The sequence below is a fragment of the Vombatus ursinus genome, unplaced genomic scaffold, assembly GCF_900497805.2.
Source record: "Vombatus ursinus unplaced genomic scaffold, bare-nosed wombat genome assembly UNPS02010193.1, whole genome shotgun sequence".
NCBI classification, from domain to species: Eukaryota; Metazoa; Chordata; class Mammalia; order Diprotodontia; family Vombatidae; genus Vombatus; species Vombatus ursinus.
The window spans coordinates 558672-578245 of NW_020949971.1; the positions used below are offsets into that span (position 1 = coordinate 558672).

The 19574-nt window shown below is 40.2% G+C and overlaps 1 protein-coding gene across 1 annotated transcript in view; it reads right to left on the reverse strand.

Moving 5' to 3' along the window:
* The window catches only part of SGCZ (sarcoglycan zeta), a 115456-nt gene that overhangs the window by 45816 nt on the left and 50066 nt on the right, over positions 1–19574 (reverse strand). The window contains exon 2 of the mRNA XM_027853757.1: positions 13404–13505. Coding sequence (XP_027709558.1) covers positions 13404–13505 — 102 coding nt within the window. The remainder of the gene's footprint in view (positions 1–13403; positions 13506–19574) is intronic.

The window sequence follows — 19574 nt, forward strand, 5'->3', positions numbered from 1 at the left end:
TATCTATCTATCTATCTATCTATCTATCTATCTATCTATCTATCTATCTGTCTGTCTGTCTGTCTGTCTGTCTGTCTGTCTGCCTGCCTGTCTGTCTATTTATCATTTATACAATTTAAGAGAGAAGCCATATTTTGGTGGAAAGAACAGAAGAGACCAAAGACTCCAACCCCAGTAAAGGTTCTGTTAGTTAGGAGTGGTGGAACTACTGATTAGTCCCTTCCCCTCTTTGGACCTTACCTGAAAAATGAAGGCATAGCACTGCATGATCTGTCCCTTTCAGTGCTAAGATGCAATGAAGTCACCAAATCATGTAAGTGGTTTTTAGAGGATTGTTACATTGTGGTGTAAAGAGCATAAGAAGAAGTTAACAGAAGGGATACTCTTGGAGGGCTGGGAATGAAGCAAATATAGTGAATCAGCCAGTACAGAATCTTGGCATGGGAATGGGTTTAAGAAATCATTACGTACAACCCTGACCAAGACAGGACTCCCCATCTAAAGGCCACTTGTGTTTTTTTTAAAATAGATGAATCATTATTTAATTTGATTAAAAAATAAAGAATAGCAAATTATCAGTATCAAAGTGGAAAAAGGTAACTTCATGACCAATGAAGAAGAAATAAATTATTGGAAATTATTTCATTCAATTACATGCCAATAAAATGACTAACCAAATTAAATTAATACTTACAAAAAATATAAAATGCCCAGATTAACAAAATAATGAACATAAAATGTAAATAACCTAATCCCAGAACAAGAAATTGAACAAGACATAAATGAATTCCCAAAGGGAGAAACCACAGGGCCAGATTGTTTTTGAAGCAAATTGTAGCAAACGTTTAAAGAGCAATTAATTCTAGTACTACAAATGCTGTTTGAAAAAAGAACAAGAAAAGAAAGGGTCCTACCAAATTCCTTCTATCATATAAATATGGTCTTGATACCTACACCAGGGAAAGCCAAACCAGAGAAATAAGACTTGAGATTGATTTCGCTATTGAATATAGTGCAAAAATTCAGAGTAATATATTAGCAAGGAAAATACCTTAACATACCTCAGTGGTTACAAATATGGCCAAGTTAGAGTTACTCTAATAATGTGCAGTGGCTTCAATATTAGGAAAAAGCTAGAAGCATAATTGACCATATTAATAGTGTGAATAATAAATATCAACAGATACATAGAAAGCTTTTGATAAAATACCATTCCTATTAAAAACGTTAGAAAGCATAGGAATAAATGGATTTTGACCTTTGACCCAGCAATACAATTCCTGGATGTATACCCATAAGAGATCAAAGAAAGAGGAGGAAAAAAAAGTCATAACAGGTCTTTTTGCAGTAGAAAAGAATTACAAACCATTAACTGGGGGAATGGCTGAACAAGCATATTAATGTGATGGAAGGCTCTTATGTTCTAAGAAATAATGAAAGGGATGATTTCTGAGAAACGTGGGAAGACATAGTAAAGTGAACAGAAACTGAAGGACATTTTATGCAGTAACAATAATCTTGGAAAGACGAACAACTTTGAAAGACTTAGAAACTCTAATTAATGCAATGATCAAACATGATTCCAGTGATCAGTGATGAAGTATGCTACTTACCTCTCAACAGAAAGGTGAGAGTCTCAGAGGGAAGACTGAGGCCTACACCCATGCACAGAGAAACTCCCCTCCCCTTGGACATGGCCAATGTACAAATCTGTTTTGCTTGGCTAACAGGGGTTTTGATTTTCTTGTTTTTTCAGTTGGAGGAGAGGGGAAGGGATCAAAAACAGATTTTTGTTGATTGGAAAACTAAAATAAAATAGAGTGCCACACTGAAAAGAGAAAGTTTCAGAATATGATGATTCTAGAAAGTTTCTAATGACACATAAAAAAAAATCCAGGGCAGCATCATGGAACCTGCTGTGCAGAGATGGGTAGGCAGCCAACTAAGGGGCCAATGTTCATTTCTAAAGTGTTATTGGGAAGCTTTGTTTCTGTAGGTGTGATGTTCACTGGTAACATTCTGTCTCAAGGCAGCATTAGATGGATTTGGACAACAGTCTCTGTGTACACTTATCACCACCAACTCATAAACCTGGAAGGAATCTTGAATCTAGACTAGGGCTCAGACTGGGCCTTATGTCTTGTTTCTGGGTTTCATTCTCTCTCCACTACATTTCTCTTCAGTGTCACAGTAATACCAGAATCTATGTTTATCGTTTTGAGTAATCTCAGCAAATATAGAATGGGTTAGAGAGAAACTGGCAACTTGGTCACTGGGCAGTTATACTTACTTTAAAAAAATCAGATGGATTGGGAATAATAATTTTGTGTTTCTCACAGAAAGGCGATACTGGTTAGTACTTTTTGGACTCGATTGATTTGAATTAAATTGACAGCTTGAAACTGGGATGGTCTTTATTTGTCCAATGACTGCTTCTCTCTGTCTCATTCTGCTCTGCCCAAGGCAGTAAAGGTCTCTTATGTTCCCATCCCTGTGGGCAGGAAGAAGGATATGGGCAAATGCTAAGAATCTGTGTTAAACAGTAATTAGGTGAGTGGATCAGTCAATGATTAATCAACAAACATTTATTAAGCATTTACTATGTGTCAGGCACTGTGCTAAGTATTACAGATATAAAAAGAGGGAAAAGCCAGTCTCTGCCTTCAAGAGACATAATCAAATGGGAAAGCAACATGCCAGCACATGTATACAAAGCAAGCTATCTACAGATTACCAGGGAATAACAAACAGAGGGAAGGCACTGGAATTGAGAGCAGTTGGGAAAGGCTTTCTGTAGAAGGTGAGATTTTAGCTGGGACTTAAAGAAAGCTAGCAGGGACAGTTGTCAGAATGGAGGAGGGAGAGAATTCCAGGCATGGGGGACAGCCAGAGAGAATGCCTGGAGCTGAGAGATGGAGTGTGTTGCTTACGGAACAGCCAGGAGTCCAGTATCACTGGACTGAAAGTCTCTGGAGGGAAATAAGATGTAAGAAGACTGGAAAAGTAGGATGGGCAAGTTATAAGAGACTTTTATACCAAGCAGAAGATTTTGCATTTGATTCTGGAGGCAATAGGGAGCCACTGGAGTTTATTGAATAGGGGAGTAACGTGATCTGACCTACATTTTAGGAAAAATCACTTGAGTGGCTGAATGGAGAATGGACTGGAGTTTGAAGAGACTCAAGGCAGGCAGACCCTCTCCCCCCTAAACCATTGTAGTCATCCAGGTGTGAGGTGATGAGGTCCTGCACCAGAGTGCTGGCAGTGTTAGATGAGAGAACGGAATATTAGAGAGATGTTACAAAGGTGAAATCAACAGGCCTTGGCAACAGCTTGGATATGGAGGTTGAGAGATGGTGAAGAAGCTGGGATGGCTCTTAGTCTAAGGGATTGGAGGAACGGTGTTGCCCTTTACAGTAACAGGAAATGTGGAAGGGTAGAGGGTCTAGGGGAAAGGACAATGAGTGCTGTTTTAGATACGTTGAGCGTAAGATGTCTACTGGACGTCCAGTTTGAGATGTCTGAAAGGTAGTTGGAGATGCAAGATTGGACATGGGTCAGCAGAGAGATGGGGGCAGGTAGACCGGAGGATCACTGGCATAAAGATGGTGGTTAAAGCCATAGGAACTGATGAGATCACCAAGTGAAGAAGTTTAGAGAGAAAAGAGAAGAGGCCCAGGACAGAACCCTGAGGTTCTAACCTATAGTTAGGAGGCATGATCTAATGAGGATCCAACAAAGGAGACAGAGAAGTCCCATAGGGAGGAAAACCAGGAGAGAGGGTGTCCTGAACCCCTAGAGAGGAGAGAGTATCAAGGAGCAGAGAAGGCTCAACAATGTCAAAGGATACAGAGAGATCAAGGAGAATGAGGATTGGAAAAAGGTCATTGGACTTGGCCCCTAAGATATTATTGGTAATTCTAGAGAAAGAGTTTTTGGGAGAATGATAAGGTTGGAAGCCAGATTGTAAGGGGATGGTGTTCTTCATCCTTCATTTTGTTTTTTAAATTAATACATTTATTTATTTTTAGTTTTCAACATTTACTTCCACAAGATTTTGAGTTCCAAATTTTCACCCCATCTTGCCCCTCCCCCCACCCCAAGATGGCATGCATTCTGAATACCCCTTCCCCTAGTCTGCCTTCCCTTCTATCTCTCCCCCCCTTCTCTTATACCCTTCCCCTTCTATTTTCCTGTAGGGCAGGATAGATTTTTGTACCCCATTTTCTGTATTTCTTATTTCCAAGTTGCATGTGAAAACATTTTTTTAAACATGTGTTTTTAAAACTTTGGGTTCCAAATTTTCTCCCTTCCTCCCTCCCTACCCACCCTCATTGAAAAGGCAAGCAACTGAATATAGGCTATACATGTGCAGTTACGCAAAACACTTCCATAGTAGACCTGCTGTGAAAAACTAACTCTATTTCCTTTAATCCTACCCTGCCCCTCATTTATTCTATTCTTTCTTTTGATCCTGTCCCTCCTCAGAAGTATTTGTTTCTGATTACTCCCTTTCCCAATCTGCCCTCCTCTCTATCATCCCCCTACTCTCTTGTCCCCTTCCTCCCCTATTTTCCTGTAGGGTAAGACAGATTTCCATACCCAATTGAGTGTGTATGTTATTCCCTCCTTAAGTCAAATCCTATGAGAATAAGATTCACTTATTCCCTCTCTCCTTCCTCCATTTCCGCTTCACTGTAAGAGCCTTTTCTTTTCTTTTCTTTTCTTTTTTTTTGTGAGATAATTTAGCCCATTCTACCTTTCCCTTTCTCCTTCTCCTAGTATATTCCTCTCTCACCCCTTAATTTTATTCTCCAGATATGACCACTTCATCTTCAACTCACCGTGTCCCATCTATCTACCTATCTATCTATCTATCTATCTATCTATCTACATATATATATTTTTTTCTGTCCAACTACCTTAATACTGACAAAGGTCTCATGAGTTACAAATATCATCTTTCCATGCAGGAATGTAAACAATTCAACCTTAATAAGTCTCTTATGATTTCTCTTTCCTCTTTACCTCTTCATGATCCACTTGAGTCTTGTATTTGAAAGTCAAATTTTCTATTCAGCTCTAGTCTTCTCATCAAGATGCTTGAAAGTCCTCTATTTCACTGAATGACCATTTTTTCCCCTGAAGGATTATACTCAGTTTTGCTGGGTAGGTGATTCTTGGTTGCAATCCTATCTCTTTTGCCCTCTGGAATATTATATTCCATGCCCTGCGGTCCCTTAATGTAGAAGCTGCTAAATCTTATGTTATCCTGATTGTGTTTCCACAATACTTGAATTGTTTCTTTCTGGCTGCTTGTAATATTTTCTCCTTGACCCGGGAACTCTGGAATTTGGCTACAATGTTCCTAGGAGTTTTCCTTTGGGGATCTCTTTCAGGAGGAGATTGGTGGGTTCTTTCAATTTCTATTTTGCCCTCTGGCTCTAAAATATCAGGGCAATTTTCCTTGATCATTTCTTAAAAGATGATGTCTAGGTTCTTTTTTGATCATGGCTTTCAGATAGTCCAATAATTTTTAAGTTCTCTCTCCTGGATCTATTTTCCAGGTCAGTTGTTTTTCCAATGAGATATTTCACATTGTTTTCTAATTTTTCATTGCTTAGGATTTGTTTTACAGTGTCTTGATTTCTCATAAAGTCACTAGCTTCCAATTGCTCTATTCTAATTTTTAAGGAAGTATTTTCTTCAGTAATCTTTTGGACTTCCTTTTCCATTTGGCCAATTTTGCTTTTTAAGGCATTCTTCTCCTCATTGGCTTTTTGGACCTCTTTTGCCATTTAGATTAGGTTTTTTTTAAGGTGTTATTTTCTTCAGTATTTTTTGGGCCTCCTTTAGCAAGTTGTTAACTTGTTTTTCATGATTTTCTTGCATCACTCTCATTTCTCTACCCAGTTTTACCTCTACTTCTCTTACTTGCTTCTCAAAATCCCTTTTGAGCTTTTCCAAGGCCTGGGACTGACTCATATTTTTTTTTTTGGAGGCTTTGGATGTAGGAGTTTTGAACTGGTTTTCTTCTTCTGGTTGTATGTTTTGATCTTCTTTGTCACCAATGTAAGATAATACAGTCTAACTTTTTTGTGCTGCTTGCTCATGATCCCAACCAATTACTTGAGTTTTAAACTCTTTGTTAAGGTAAGAATCTGTTTCCAACATGGAAAATGTACTGTCCCAAGCTTCAGGGATTTGTACAGCTATTTTCAGAGATACTTCTAGGGACCTGAAAATTTTCAGTCTTCCAAGGTGCTATGGTAAGGGGCAAGGTGTTTTCTCTCCACCGCCACAAGCTCCACCAGGCCAGTGCTCCTCCTTGCCCCAGGACCACCCCTCAGAACTGTGACCCAGATCCAAGCAGGGACAAAGCAAGAGCGCTGGCAAAGAGATCCTTGCAATCCTCCTCTGATCAGCCACTCGATTCCCCCTCAGTCTGTGGGCCAAAAGCTCAGGAGGCAGCCGCTGCCCCAGACCTAGCTTCTCTCTCTCACTGCAGTCACAGACTTTTCCCACTGACCTTTTAAGTTGTCTTTGGCATTTGTGGGTTGAGAGGTCTGGAAATCACCACAGCTGCCTGCAATTCCATGTTCTGAAGCCTGTTCCAGGGTCGCTGTGGCCTGTGCGCCCACGCTGAACTGTGCTCCTCTCCCAGCCCGGCGTGATATACCTTTCCAATCAGCCATCCAGGTTGTCTTGGGCTGGAAATTTGTTTTACTCTGTCTTTTTGTGGGTTCTGCAGCTTTAGAATTTGTTTAGAGCCATTTTTTATAGGTATTTGGAAGGGTTTGAGGGAGACCTTAAGCAAGTCACTGCTTTCCCTCTGCCATCTTGGCTCCGATCCCTTCATCCTTCATTTTAGAAGAGGATTAATGGCATCATGGGTGATGTCTTGACTTGTATGTGAATTGGCAGAGTTGTACAAAGTCATCAGCCTCATTATTTCTTCCAGGATCAGCAAAATCCCATGGCAAAGCAAAAATCAGGATGCCTGGTGATAGTCTGGGATGCAGTGGGCAACCTTGGTGTCTTCTATGTGTGACCAAGCTCTACGTGCTCCACACCCCACAGTGCCTACTTCAGCTGTCTTCATGGTCATTGGAACAAATTGTTCTCATTTGCCCATTCTGCCGGGGGGAAGTCTTCTCTTTCTTGCTCAAGGAGGACTAGTATCTCTGGTGTGAGGGCTGCCAAGCTCTTTTTAGGTCTGCTCATCTACCTTTAGTGTCCATCTTCACGCAGCTCTCACCTGTGGCTCCAAGAAGTTGCAGCATGTGCAATGGCCACCCCCTGGTCAAACCGTCTTGGCAGATGGACCAAACCAGGTTGAAGGTAACTGACAGGCTTGAAACCCATCAATGAGTTAGGGGGATGTCTTCCCCAAGCATATGAAAAATGTAAGGGATTAAGAAGAGAGTGAGAAAAGAAGCAGAGGCACTGATTGTAAATGGCCTTCTTGAGGAGTTTAGTTACAAGAGCAGAAGAGCTACAGGATAATAGATTGTGGGGATGTCAGGATCATGTGAGAGTGTTTTCAGGTTAGGGACACATGGGCATGTCTGTAGACAGTAGGAAATGGGGAAAGATTGAAAATAAATAAAATAGTGTGGTGACAGAAGGGCTGATGAGATGGAATGGGATCCCTTCAACAATCAAGGGGCAAGCCTTGGTAAGGGAGGAGGCCACTTCATCACTGGATGCTCCAAAAACAAATGGAGATGCACTATTGATTGTAGGATCTAAAAAATGAAAACACAAGCATATGGGTCCAGCTGTTTATGAGCAGGTAGCTATAAATCATGGGAATCCAGCACATTCGTATGGTGGGATTTTTTTGGTGATCATACCCCTTGCTCAGAATATGATCACAACAGCAAATTGAACCTTCTTAATGATCAGATTTACATGCCATGTCCCAAGGCTGTCTCAGTATCTATACAAAATTCCAGTGGCCCTGGAATTGTTCTCATTCCTCATTTCCTCTTCTGTGGATCCCTGATTTCCCTCAAGGTTCAGCTCAAGTGCCATTAGTTATGGTGGAAGGAAAGGGAATTAAGCACTTACTATGTGCCAGACACTGCATTAAGAGTTTTGTGCATATGCCTTTCCTGATGCCCCCAGTTGCTAATAGCTAACGTTCTCCTCTCATATTCTTTGGCAGATAAATATTTTATGCATGATTTCCTCTGTGAATTCTTTGTTTTCTCTTCCCTGTACCTCACTCACTCCAAGCAGAATCTAAGCTCCTTGAGGCCAGGGCTTATTCTTTGCTTCCCCCCCCCCTTTGTACTGCTAGGCCCAGGACAGCACCTTGTATGTAGCAGGTGTTTCAGAAATGCTCATGCAGTTGGATTTTAAAGGTATTCTGGATGATTTAATATAAAAAAAACCCAAAACAAAACAAAACAAACAAAACAAAAACAAAAACCTTAACCACCCTTGACCTAATTATGGATGATAGTCAGGACACATATTTTTCATGCCTGTAAAACTCATTTTAAAGAAGAATGTGGAAGTTGGAAGCAAGTTCCAAAGCTCTTTGGACTCAGGGAAATTCTAAATCAATCGTAAGTTTGGATAGATAGGGAAAACCACTGAAGTGGGGTCATGAGCAGGCACCACATAGTGAGAATTGCCTGGATCTCTGCTAGAGTGCCACTGTGGCCCATGTGCAAAGGGTAAAAGAGGTCAGACACAGATCTTGCTTGTGCTGAAGTTAATTTTAGTATCATACAGAGTGCCAGTCAATACATCTTAGGGCAATCAACTGTCGGTAGCTCATTCACCAACATGCTATTGTGAGAACAACCCTGGGAATGTAGTGGTTTGAGAGAGATGAGTGATTAGGAGGAGAGGTGCCTTCTAACTCGTAGGTAGGCCTCATCAATCACATGGCTGCAATTTCTCACACACTGATTACATCTCTAATGCCAGTGTCCTCATATCTACACATCTACTGATGCATAACCTGGACTCAAGGAGTCATAGAAATACAAAACCCTCAAATTAGCATGACTCCCACATCTCCAGAACATGAAAGATGTGTCTGCTATAGCAGAGGCACAAAGTTTCTTGACTGTTTTTGCTTTCAAATAGAAAATATTGGGTAAAGAATTATTATTAGGTTTTATCTTTTGGAAAAAGAGAAATATTTACATTAGACTTTTTGATGGCTATTTTAAAACCATCTGTGACAAATATAAATGTTAATTCCTCTAAAACCCTGACCACTGATGAACTCAGAGGGGAAATAATCTTTTCTAGCACAGTGTGTGTTCACTCAACAACAGGGCAGTTTTTATGCCCCGGGTAGTGAGTATATCCGAGTGTATCTATTTTTCAGAATCACGCCCAAATTGACAAAGGAAGACTGTCTTCTTCATAAGTGCTATCTTTGACCTTATATGGCTCCCTCACTAAGATCCAGATGTGGATTTTTAAAAGAGACAAGACATGTACTTATGGTTGAGACTTGAAGGTGTGCCTATAGGGAAGAAAGTGGGTCCTGAAATACCAAAGCCAGCAAAGATGCCTGAAGTGGTGAGGATTTTAAAACTTGCTTTACCTTCTTCTGTTTTGTTATTCATGGAGAAGAGAGGCTTGATCATCATTTTTACACATGTTGGAAGAGACTTATCAGACTGAGTGTTTAAAAGATTTTGCAGCTGTGAGAAAACAGCTTTATGTAAAATGTTCAGGACTGATTTCTGTGAATTCTTTCCACTAGAATTCACTTGGAGGGGTCACACTAACCTGCCTGTCTTCCTCCATAACTGATAGGGACAACATAGCTCATAATATCTCCCCAGATCCCTCTGTCCGTACACTTTTCTCAGGTTACTATGGACAGGAACCTGCTTGTTTTCAAGACTGACTGGGGAATAGGCTTCTAGCAAACTCACCCACAAGCCTCACCAGGAAAGTAGAAGGACCATGTGGGCTTCCCTCATGATTCTGTGAGAGAAGTATGCTGGGAAAAACTAAGGGAATTCCAAATAGGGAGGAAGAGGAGGAAGGCAAACTTCTCCAGGACATGATGGTACAGGCAGATTAAGTAGAGAATAAAGACAATGAAATATTGTGAGCTCATAGTGCAGGTGGAAAGGGGTAGAAAGAAGAAAAATTCCCAAAGTAGGAAGGGCAGAGTTTAGAATGATCAGGTAAGTGAATCAAGTTTTACTGGTCCTAGGCATGAGTACAAGTGATATCTACCAACTGGAACCTTGAAGAAAAGAGAAGGCAGTCTAGACAGGTAGACTAGAGACAGAATAGGGGTATATTCTTAGAAGACCAGAAAAAAGTTACATACATGGGTGCATGAAACAAATGCATGAGGCACAATTAAGGAATGACCATGCAAGCCAAAGGGTCACAGAAACTGAGCATCAAATGACTCCCATGGGTCACAGGCTGACAATGGACTGGCAATCTTGACATACCCCTCCTCTTCTTGCCACGTTAGCAAATCATTTTCAACTCAACTTGCAAGTGGCAGCCATGGCCCCTTCCTACCAGAGATGCTATGAAGGATCAGGATGCTAACAGTTAAGGAGGAATGAGACTCAAGCTTTATTGACACTTTCAATACAAGTGTCATCTGGGATTGAGGCTAAGAGAAAAGAACATGTATGGTAAATCAACACATGTGGGAATGTGGCCAAAGGAGAATAAAGTGAGTCAACTGCTAGCTACATCCCATTTAGGATCATTCAGACAGGATGATTGGCAGGTTGTTTTAATGGTAGAGATAAGATTAAATAGACTAGAGGTGGGACTAAAGGAGTCATTGGATTGCCACATGCCATCAGTATACATACCTAGTGAGAACATTGTCTCCTGTCTAAGAAAACAGAGTGAGGCGTGACAAAGAATTGTGTGCAGTCTTTATGAAGAAAGGGGGCATAACTATTTAAATAGAACGAAAGAGAAAATGGAAAAAAAAACATTCAGAGAAGTGTGTGTGTGTGTGTGTGTGTGTGAGTGTGTATGTAAACACTAGAGGAAACAAACACCAGTGCCAGGCTCACTGTAGATGGTATTTGGAAATCAAAAAAAGGAAGAAAAGTATGAGAGGGGAAGTCAAAGAAATTGAGGGAAAAGGGAGAAGCAAAATGTCAGTAATCCAAGGGGAAAAAATAGAGACAATTCAAAGAAATGTTTAGAGAATATAAAATTACACAGATACAGTGAAAGCACAATTTAAAATCAGAATATATAACATAAAGAGCAGAGTAACAGAAATACAATGAGATCTATTCCAAAGAGACCCAAGAGAAAAAAAGTGGGATTGACATCGTAGGGCCAGGAATAAGGCATGATTTGTCTTTGTATCTCTAGTGTCCAGATCATGCTGTGGATACAAGAGGCACTTAAAATGGCTGCTGGATTGCACTGAATTGTATAAATACAAAGAATGTTGCTTGTAAACTACCTGGGCTTAGTGTTCTTCATACTGATCCACACGGACAAAGAAAATTAAAGAAGCAGGCTTTGGTGATATAAACAATGCAGATATTGGAGCAAGATACATTGTAGGCTTATGGATGTCACTTGGAGCATAGATGGTGGAGAAGGGGCGATTCACAAATTCACATACTTGCTCCCTGAGGGAAATAATCTATTTATAAAGACACAGAGAACAAGTCAGTTTGGGTCTCAACAGGACTGAATTATGTGGGATTGATCATACCAACAGTTAATTTCACAGGAATAATTGATGGTACTTGGTATTACAAATCAGTAAGCATGTATTGAGCACAAACTATTGTAAGACAAGGACTATGCTTGGCTCTGGGGATACATTGGTGAAAACAGAAATCTTTTTCCTTGAGGTGCATATCCAGCACTGAGGGTCCACAGTACATACCAAGGATGTAAGTACCAAGAGTACGCAACATAATGCTGAGAGGGAGAGAGTGGTCTTTGGGGAGATTAGGAAAGGCTTTGTGTTGGAGGAAGCACTAAGTTGCACTTTGATGGAAATTTGGAATCTTAGGAGGTAGAAGTGAGGGCCCAGGGCATTCTGCACGTGTTTTAGAGTAGGACACCAGACTGGTTGTAATGCTCAGCATAGCACTCAAAGGATACAAAATGGAAATAACCCTGATGGTGGCACAGAGCATATTTTGACAGACATGCCAAGCTCAGTGGAAGATGGAGCAGGCAGCCCAGAACCTTGTGTTAAAATCACACCAGATCTATTACGGTAAAGCTTTCAGCTCAGGCTGATTGGTTTGGACAAAAACAGTCATTCTCCAACTCCAGTGACTTGGGCACTGTCTATATAACATCCCAAATCATGGAGGTGTACCCATCTGTGTCTGTCTGTGTGTTAAAAAGATTTGCATTTGAGGAGATTAAACCCTCTATTACAATGTACCAATACTTTAGTGAATAGCAACAATCTTTCTCTCTTTCTTTTCCCCCTGGTCTTTGTGTTCCTGTACTTAGGAGGCAAACTGAAGAATGTAGACCCCATACAACAATATGGTGCTCTAACTGATGGATCACAGAGCAATGGACCAATACAAGGGAGTTGAATAGAGTGAGTTCTCACCTGTGGGACTGGATTACTCATGGCACCGAAGGGGGTTCTGTTAGCTTGTTCACACCTGAAAGCTGGTTTGTTGGGGGTGAGGGAGGAAGAGTGGCAGGAGAAACTTTTGATCTCTTTATTGATTGATTTTTAGCATAGAAGCTCCTGGCTAGCAGGGATTTGTTTTTCACTCTTTGGACTTATCTCCCCAGCATGTGGGCTTGTGCCTGGCACATAGTAGGTGCTTAATCAATTGTGGGTTGATTGTTGATTTTTAAAAATCAAATATCCTTAGTGTCTCTTGTAGAAAGAAGATGCCCATTAAAGTCCCAAACATATTCTACCATGATAAGACTGACTAAATTGCTGACTGCAATGCACTGGGAAGAAGTTGTGTCCCAGGAATTAGCCTGGAGCTCACATCCTCATCTGTGATTGTTGGATCTGACATCCCTCAATCACACATTCCCTGACTAAGTTTAAGTAGGTCCTTAATCAATGTTTATTGAGTGACTGACTGACGGACACATTTAGTCCCTAACAATACAAGAAGAAGGGAGCACCACTCTCTGCCTTGATGAAAAGTGGACTTTGTCCAGTTGAGACACATGGAGTTATTCCAGTGATATACTTTCACCTAATGGCAATTCAATACAATTGAATGCAGCACACATTTTTTTATCACCCATGACATGCAAGGCACCATGCTATTAGAAAACCACTGCACGGATTAGAAGAGATAAGGAAAGGTATCCTTGCTGTTAAAAACAACAACAACAACAACAACAACAAAAACCCAAGCTAGCAAATGATTCTAACTACCTGTGAGAGGAAGGCATAGCTATGACCGCATACATACCTTTCGGGAATGGATTTCTTTCACATACAATGGAAGTAGAAATTCAGATATACCTTCAAGTCGGATTCCTTCCTTGGTGACTCTCAGATTTCCCATCCCATCCTATAAGCAATGAAATATATTTCACTTTTAGCAATGACTACAGAATGAATATCCATCAACATAATTGCATGATAGTTGAAAGAAAGCATGGAACTCAGATCATTCAGGACAGGATTAAGAGGAAAGAACAAATCCATTGAATGCAAAATAGGTCATATTTCACATAGATGGAGAATCCCAGGGGAAATACACAGGATCAGTAGACTTGGGGCGTTTTGCAGTCTCTATCAAGGATACAGCTATGTGACTACAGAAAAATCAGGTAATGATAATCACCACCCAATTAAATGAGGGGATTAAAAAAGGGTCACATCTGAAACAAACACAATCTTTTACATAGGCAGCTAGGTGGTAAGTTGGATAGAACATTAGACTTGTAGTCAGGAGGACTTAGACTGAAATTCTGCCTCAAATATTTACTATCTGTGTAACCCAGGACAAGTCACTTAAACTTTGGTCTTCAGTTTACTTGTCTGTAAAATTAGGGGTTGGAGTTGATAGTCTCTAAGTTTCCTTCCAGTTCTAAATCTGTGATCCACTGATCCTGTGAGTGTTATGTGGGAGGAGCAACAAGAAATCTAATTTGGCTGAACCAAAGACAATATGGAGGAGAGCAGAATAGAATAAGGGTAGACAGAATCAGTCGATATTTGTTAAACATCTACTAAGTGCAGTTGAAGCCAGACTGTGAAGGGCTTTAAGTGTCAAGCTGAGTATTTTGTATTTGATCCTAAAAGTAATAGAGAACCACTGGAGTTTACTGAGTGGGGGAGTGACGGAGAGCTTTGCTTTAAGACTATCAGTTTGACAGCTGTGTGGAGGATAGGAGGGAGAGAGAGAGAGAGAGAGAGAGAGAGAGAGAGAGAGAGAGAGAGAGAGAGAGAGAGAGAGAGAGAGAGAGAGAGAGAGAGAGGGAGAACAGACAGAGAGACAGACAGAGACAAATGGAGAAGAGAGAAAGAGAGAGAAAAGAGAGAGGAGAGAGAAAGAGACAGAGAAAGAAAAGGAGAAAAAGAGAGGGGAGAGAGAAACAGAGACAGAGATAGAGACAGAGACACAGAGAGAGACAAAGAGAGAGAAGAAAAGGGAAAAAGAGAAGAGAGGAGAGAACGGGAGAAGAGAAGAAAAGAAAGAGATTTCAGGCAGGCAGATGAATGAGGAGGCTTGTGCGATTTGTTGTTATTGTTCAGTCATTTCAGTTGTGTTTGACTCTTTATGACTCCATGACCCCATTGGGGTATTCTTGGCAAGGAGACTGGAGTGGTTTGCCATTTCCTTCTCCAGCTCATTTTATGGATGAGGAAACTGAGGCAAACAGAGTTAAGTGACTTGCCCGGGGTCACATAGCTAATAAGTGTCTGAGGCTCGATTTGAACTCAGGTCTTCCTGACTCCAGGCCTGGGGCTCTATCCACTGTGCCACCTAGTTGTCCATGTGCAATAGCCCAGACAAATAGTGAGGCTTTGAACTAAGTTTGCAGCTATTTGAGTAGAAAGAAGAGAATAGATACTAAAAAACGTTGCCAAAGTGGGATCACCAACAGCTGGCAACAGACTGGCCATGTGGAGGGAGCAAGTTATGATTGAAGGAAAAATTCAAAGCTGTCAAGCTGGATGACTGAAAGAACAGTGGTGCCCTTGACAAAAGTAGAGAAGCATAAAAGGGGGATGTCCTTGGGGAAACAATGAGTTATATTTTCAAAATACTGTGTTTAAGAATCCTACAGGACATCCAGTTCAAAATGCCCAATGTAGGTGATGCAGGACTGGAGCTCTGGAGGGATATTAGGGTTGGGCAAAGAATCCTACAGTCACCTTCAGAGAGACTGTAGTTGAGTCCTTGAAGCTGATGATGGCTAAAGACAGAGAGCATGTCTAAAGTTCCATGAGGTTGTAAGATGTAGAGAAGGGGAGAAAAGAGAACTCCCAGCAAATGGCTTCTCTTTTCTTAGGAAAGTATAAGGTGAGGTTCTCTGCTGAGAGTGTCTGGGGATGCTTTGGTGGAGGTGCTTGAGGAAAGAAGACAGAGTTTGCAATAGATGTAGTGGGGAATGAGAGAGGGTCTCAATTAGGAAGGTGAATCAACTGGTATGGAACTGAAATGTCTCCTTCCTGAGGGGTACCTAAGTAGGCATGTGCAACCCAAGCAATTTCCAATGTCTGATTACTCAAATGCCTTAAGATGTGTTTTGTGGGGTTGCCACGGAAATGCTTCATCTTTGACCACTGTCACCCACCTCTTTATCTCTGTCTCTGGCACATACATGATAATAACAGGTTCCCTGTTAATAACACAACAGAGTTGGGAGATTTGCAAAGCCTTCTTTTGACCACATCCCTGTGAAGGAGGTGTCATTTTTCATCTTTGGCAGATGAGGAAACTGACTCAGAGGGCAGAAGGGACATGCCTAAAATCACCTAGCAACCAAGAGGCAGGAGATTTGATCATGAATATCTCAAAAAGCACAGAAAAGCAGAACAGAAGTTGATTTTGAACAGAAGTCTCTTTGGAAGTATGGGTTTAATGCCTACAAAATCACAAACATGATAATGTGGCTATATATCAAATTATTCAGTGGATTCCAGGATCTTTATAAGTCATAGTGGACACTAGCTTACCAGTAGCCTTCCCAAATTAAGGAGTCCAAAACTGAACTCCATCCTCCAGAGTTCATCTGCCTAAAGCCCAGTCAAGGGAGCCTCTACCTCCTTTATCCAGGGGGCACCTATGTCCTTCCTAATACAGCCTAAGATGCCATTAGCTTCAGAGGCTGCTGATTCAAAGTGAGTTTATGGGTCACTAAACACCTTCATTTTTTTTTTTTTTGCACAAATGTTGTAAAATCACATCTCTCCCATTCTGGGCTTGTGAAATGACTTTTTTTGAAACCAAGGTAAAAGTTTGCATTTCGTTCAAGAGAATTTTATTCATTATTCACAACCTTTTGATGATCATGACCTCAGGAGTATAATTAGATTATCCATTCATCTCCTACCCCCAGCTCTTGCAATTTGTACTCAAGGACGCTGTGAGCAAGAGAAGAGAATGAAGCCAGGCTGCAGTCCTTCATGTGGGTCTAAAATGAAGTGTCACAAGAGTAAGGACCCAGATTTCTGAAATGTTTGAAGATGGACAAAGAAGCAATGCACTTCCCAGATTCATAGCTAGAGATTTGAATGGGATGAGGTCGTCTGGTCCCCCACTCTCCTTTTCAGATGGGGTTATTTGAATTCCTGATTTGATATTTAGTTAATTTAGGTCCATTAGTTTTCTGCAAATATTTATCCATTTCACATATCATTTTGACTTCTAATCAGACAAAATGATTTCCAATAATTTCCTTTATTTCCTCTTCATCTGCCGTGAATTCTCCTTTTCTGTTCTTAAATTAAAGAATTTGTTTTTTTACAAATCAAATTAGCTAATGCTTTATTCCATTCTATTTTAATATTTGTTTAAAAAGCATTTAGTTTTCTTAATAAATTCCATTTTCTATTTTCATTTTCACTTTCTTTTATTTCTTCTTTGATTTGCAGAATTTCTCATTTTGTGTTTCATTAGGTTTTTTATTTGTTGCTTGCACATGTTTCAGTTGCACATCCAATTAATTGAACTGTTCATTCTCTTTTTTGTTGATAACAATGATCAGAAATAGAACATTTCCCCTCAGGACCATTTTGACTACATCTCAAAAGGTTTGCTGTATTATTTTGCTATTGTTATTTTCTATAATAAAATTATCTAATATTTTTATGGTTTGTCTTTTCACCTATAGATTAAAAAAAACTATTAAGGTTTAGAAAATCATCAGTATATGAATACTGGCTTACACAAAGAAGGCTAAAACAAGGGAATTCTATCAGGAATTGCAACTACTATAGAGAGTTTGTTCCTTTTAATATGAATTCAATTTTAGTGTGGAAGTACCAACATTGCCCTAATTGTGTACTCCTCTGACCTTTCTCATTCTTCTGAGAATTTTAAAATGTTTAATTGACTCCTTTCCCTTTCGTTTTTTTCATCATTTTCACTAACCCTCCAAATTCCTGTCTACACCTCGTGAAAGCTCTGCCTTGTAACCAAAATAGAGTCAAACAAAATTGATTTTTACAGTAATGATTGTGTCTGGAAGTGCATGTCTCATTCTGAACCAGTAGTCCATCATGTATCCACTAAGACGTGGACAGCATGCTTCATCCTCAGTCTTCTGAGGCTGTGGTCATTGCATTGATCAGAGTTCTTAAGGTTTTTGATGTTTCGTTTTGTTTTTTACACAACATCTGAGCTACTGTCCATGTAAATAGTCCCCCTGGTTCTGCTCACTTCAGTCTGCATCAGTTCATACAAATCTTCTCAGATTTCTCTGAATCGATCTGTTTAATTAGTTGTGACATAATAAGCATTGCATGTATATACTGTAATTTGTTCAGCCATGCCACAATTGAAAAGCACTCCTTTATTTCAAGTTCTTTCATGCAACAAAAAAGTGCTGCTACGCATAGGTTTTTATGAATATGAGTTCCTTCTCCCTTTCTTTGTAGTATATGCCCAGTAGTTCCATCTTTGGCTCAAAGATGCATGCTTCAGTGACTTCCTGTTACCTCCAGGATCAAATATAAATGTCTCCGGCATTTAAAGCCCTTTACAAACCAGTCTCCTCCTCTTTCCAGTCTTCTTACACTTTCCTCTTCTCTGTTTGCTCTATGATTCAATGGGGCCTTCTTGATGTTCCTCATGCACTCCATTTATTGATTCTGTGCATGCTCACCAGGCTGCTCTCCCTGCCTGGGATGCTCCCCACCCCTTACTTTTCTCTTAGTTTCTCTGACCTCCTTTAAGACTCAGTTTATATCACAATTTCTACATGAGGCCTTTCCCAGTCCCCCTACCTGTCAGCTGACTGATTTGAGGGGCATACTTCCAATTTCTTTTGTAGAATGGTTGTACAGAATCTCAGTTGCACCAACAGTGCTTTAGTCTTCCTGTCCTGCAGCAGGACCTCCAACAGTAACCATTTTCTTTTGTACTTTTTGTGAGTATGAGTTAGAACATCAGAGTTCTCTTAATTTGCATTCATTTTATTTATAGCATTTTATATAATTGTTGATAGCTTAATTTTCTGTTCCCTTGGTAATGGCCTATTCTCAAATGCAATATATCCCAAACTGAACTTCTTATCTTTCTCTCACATCTTCCCCCTTCCAAACTTCCCTTACTTTCATCAGGACTAAAATCCTCCCTGTTTCCCTCATTCATAGCCAAGACTCCCCACTCTCCCCACTCTCCCTTATCCCACATGTCTAGTCAGTTGCTACATCGTATTGTTTCTACCTCTACAAGATCTCTTCTTCTGACTCCCATCTAACTCCTCTCCACTCACACAGAAACCACCTTGGGTTTGAACTCATTACCTCTCTCTTAGATGATTGTAACAGTCACCTGGCTGGAATTCCTGACTCAAATCTTGCTATTATAATTTACCCTTTACACTACTGTCAAAGTAATTTTCCTTAAACATGGATCTGACCATACTGCACCACTACTCAATAAACTCTAGTGGCTTCCTGTTGCTTCTAGGATAATATAGAAATTTCTCTGTTTAGATTTGAAAGCCCTTCACAACCTGTTTCCAATCTATCTTTCTGCCTCATTAGGCATTATTCCCCTACCACACTCTATGATTCAGACAAACCGTCCTTCTCCCTGGTCTTTCACACATGGCATTCCACCTTTGATTTCTGTACCTTTGCACTTTCTGTTCCCCATGCCTATAATGAACTCCTTCTTATTTTTGTTTCACAATATCTCTCAGTTCCTTAAAGACTCAGCTCCAGTGCCACTTTCTACATGATGCCTTTTCCTAATCCCTCCCTGTCAATGTCCTCTGTCTCAAGCTACCTGGTACATAACTATGTTGTGTTTATTTAGATTGATTCTCTCTTTATTTATATGTGTACTAGGTTTCTTTTTTTTCCCTATGAAGGAAGCTTCTTATAAGTAATGATTGTTTTGTTCTTTGAACTTCTACCCCCAGGGTTTAGCACTTAAGAAATATGTATTTTGTTGATT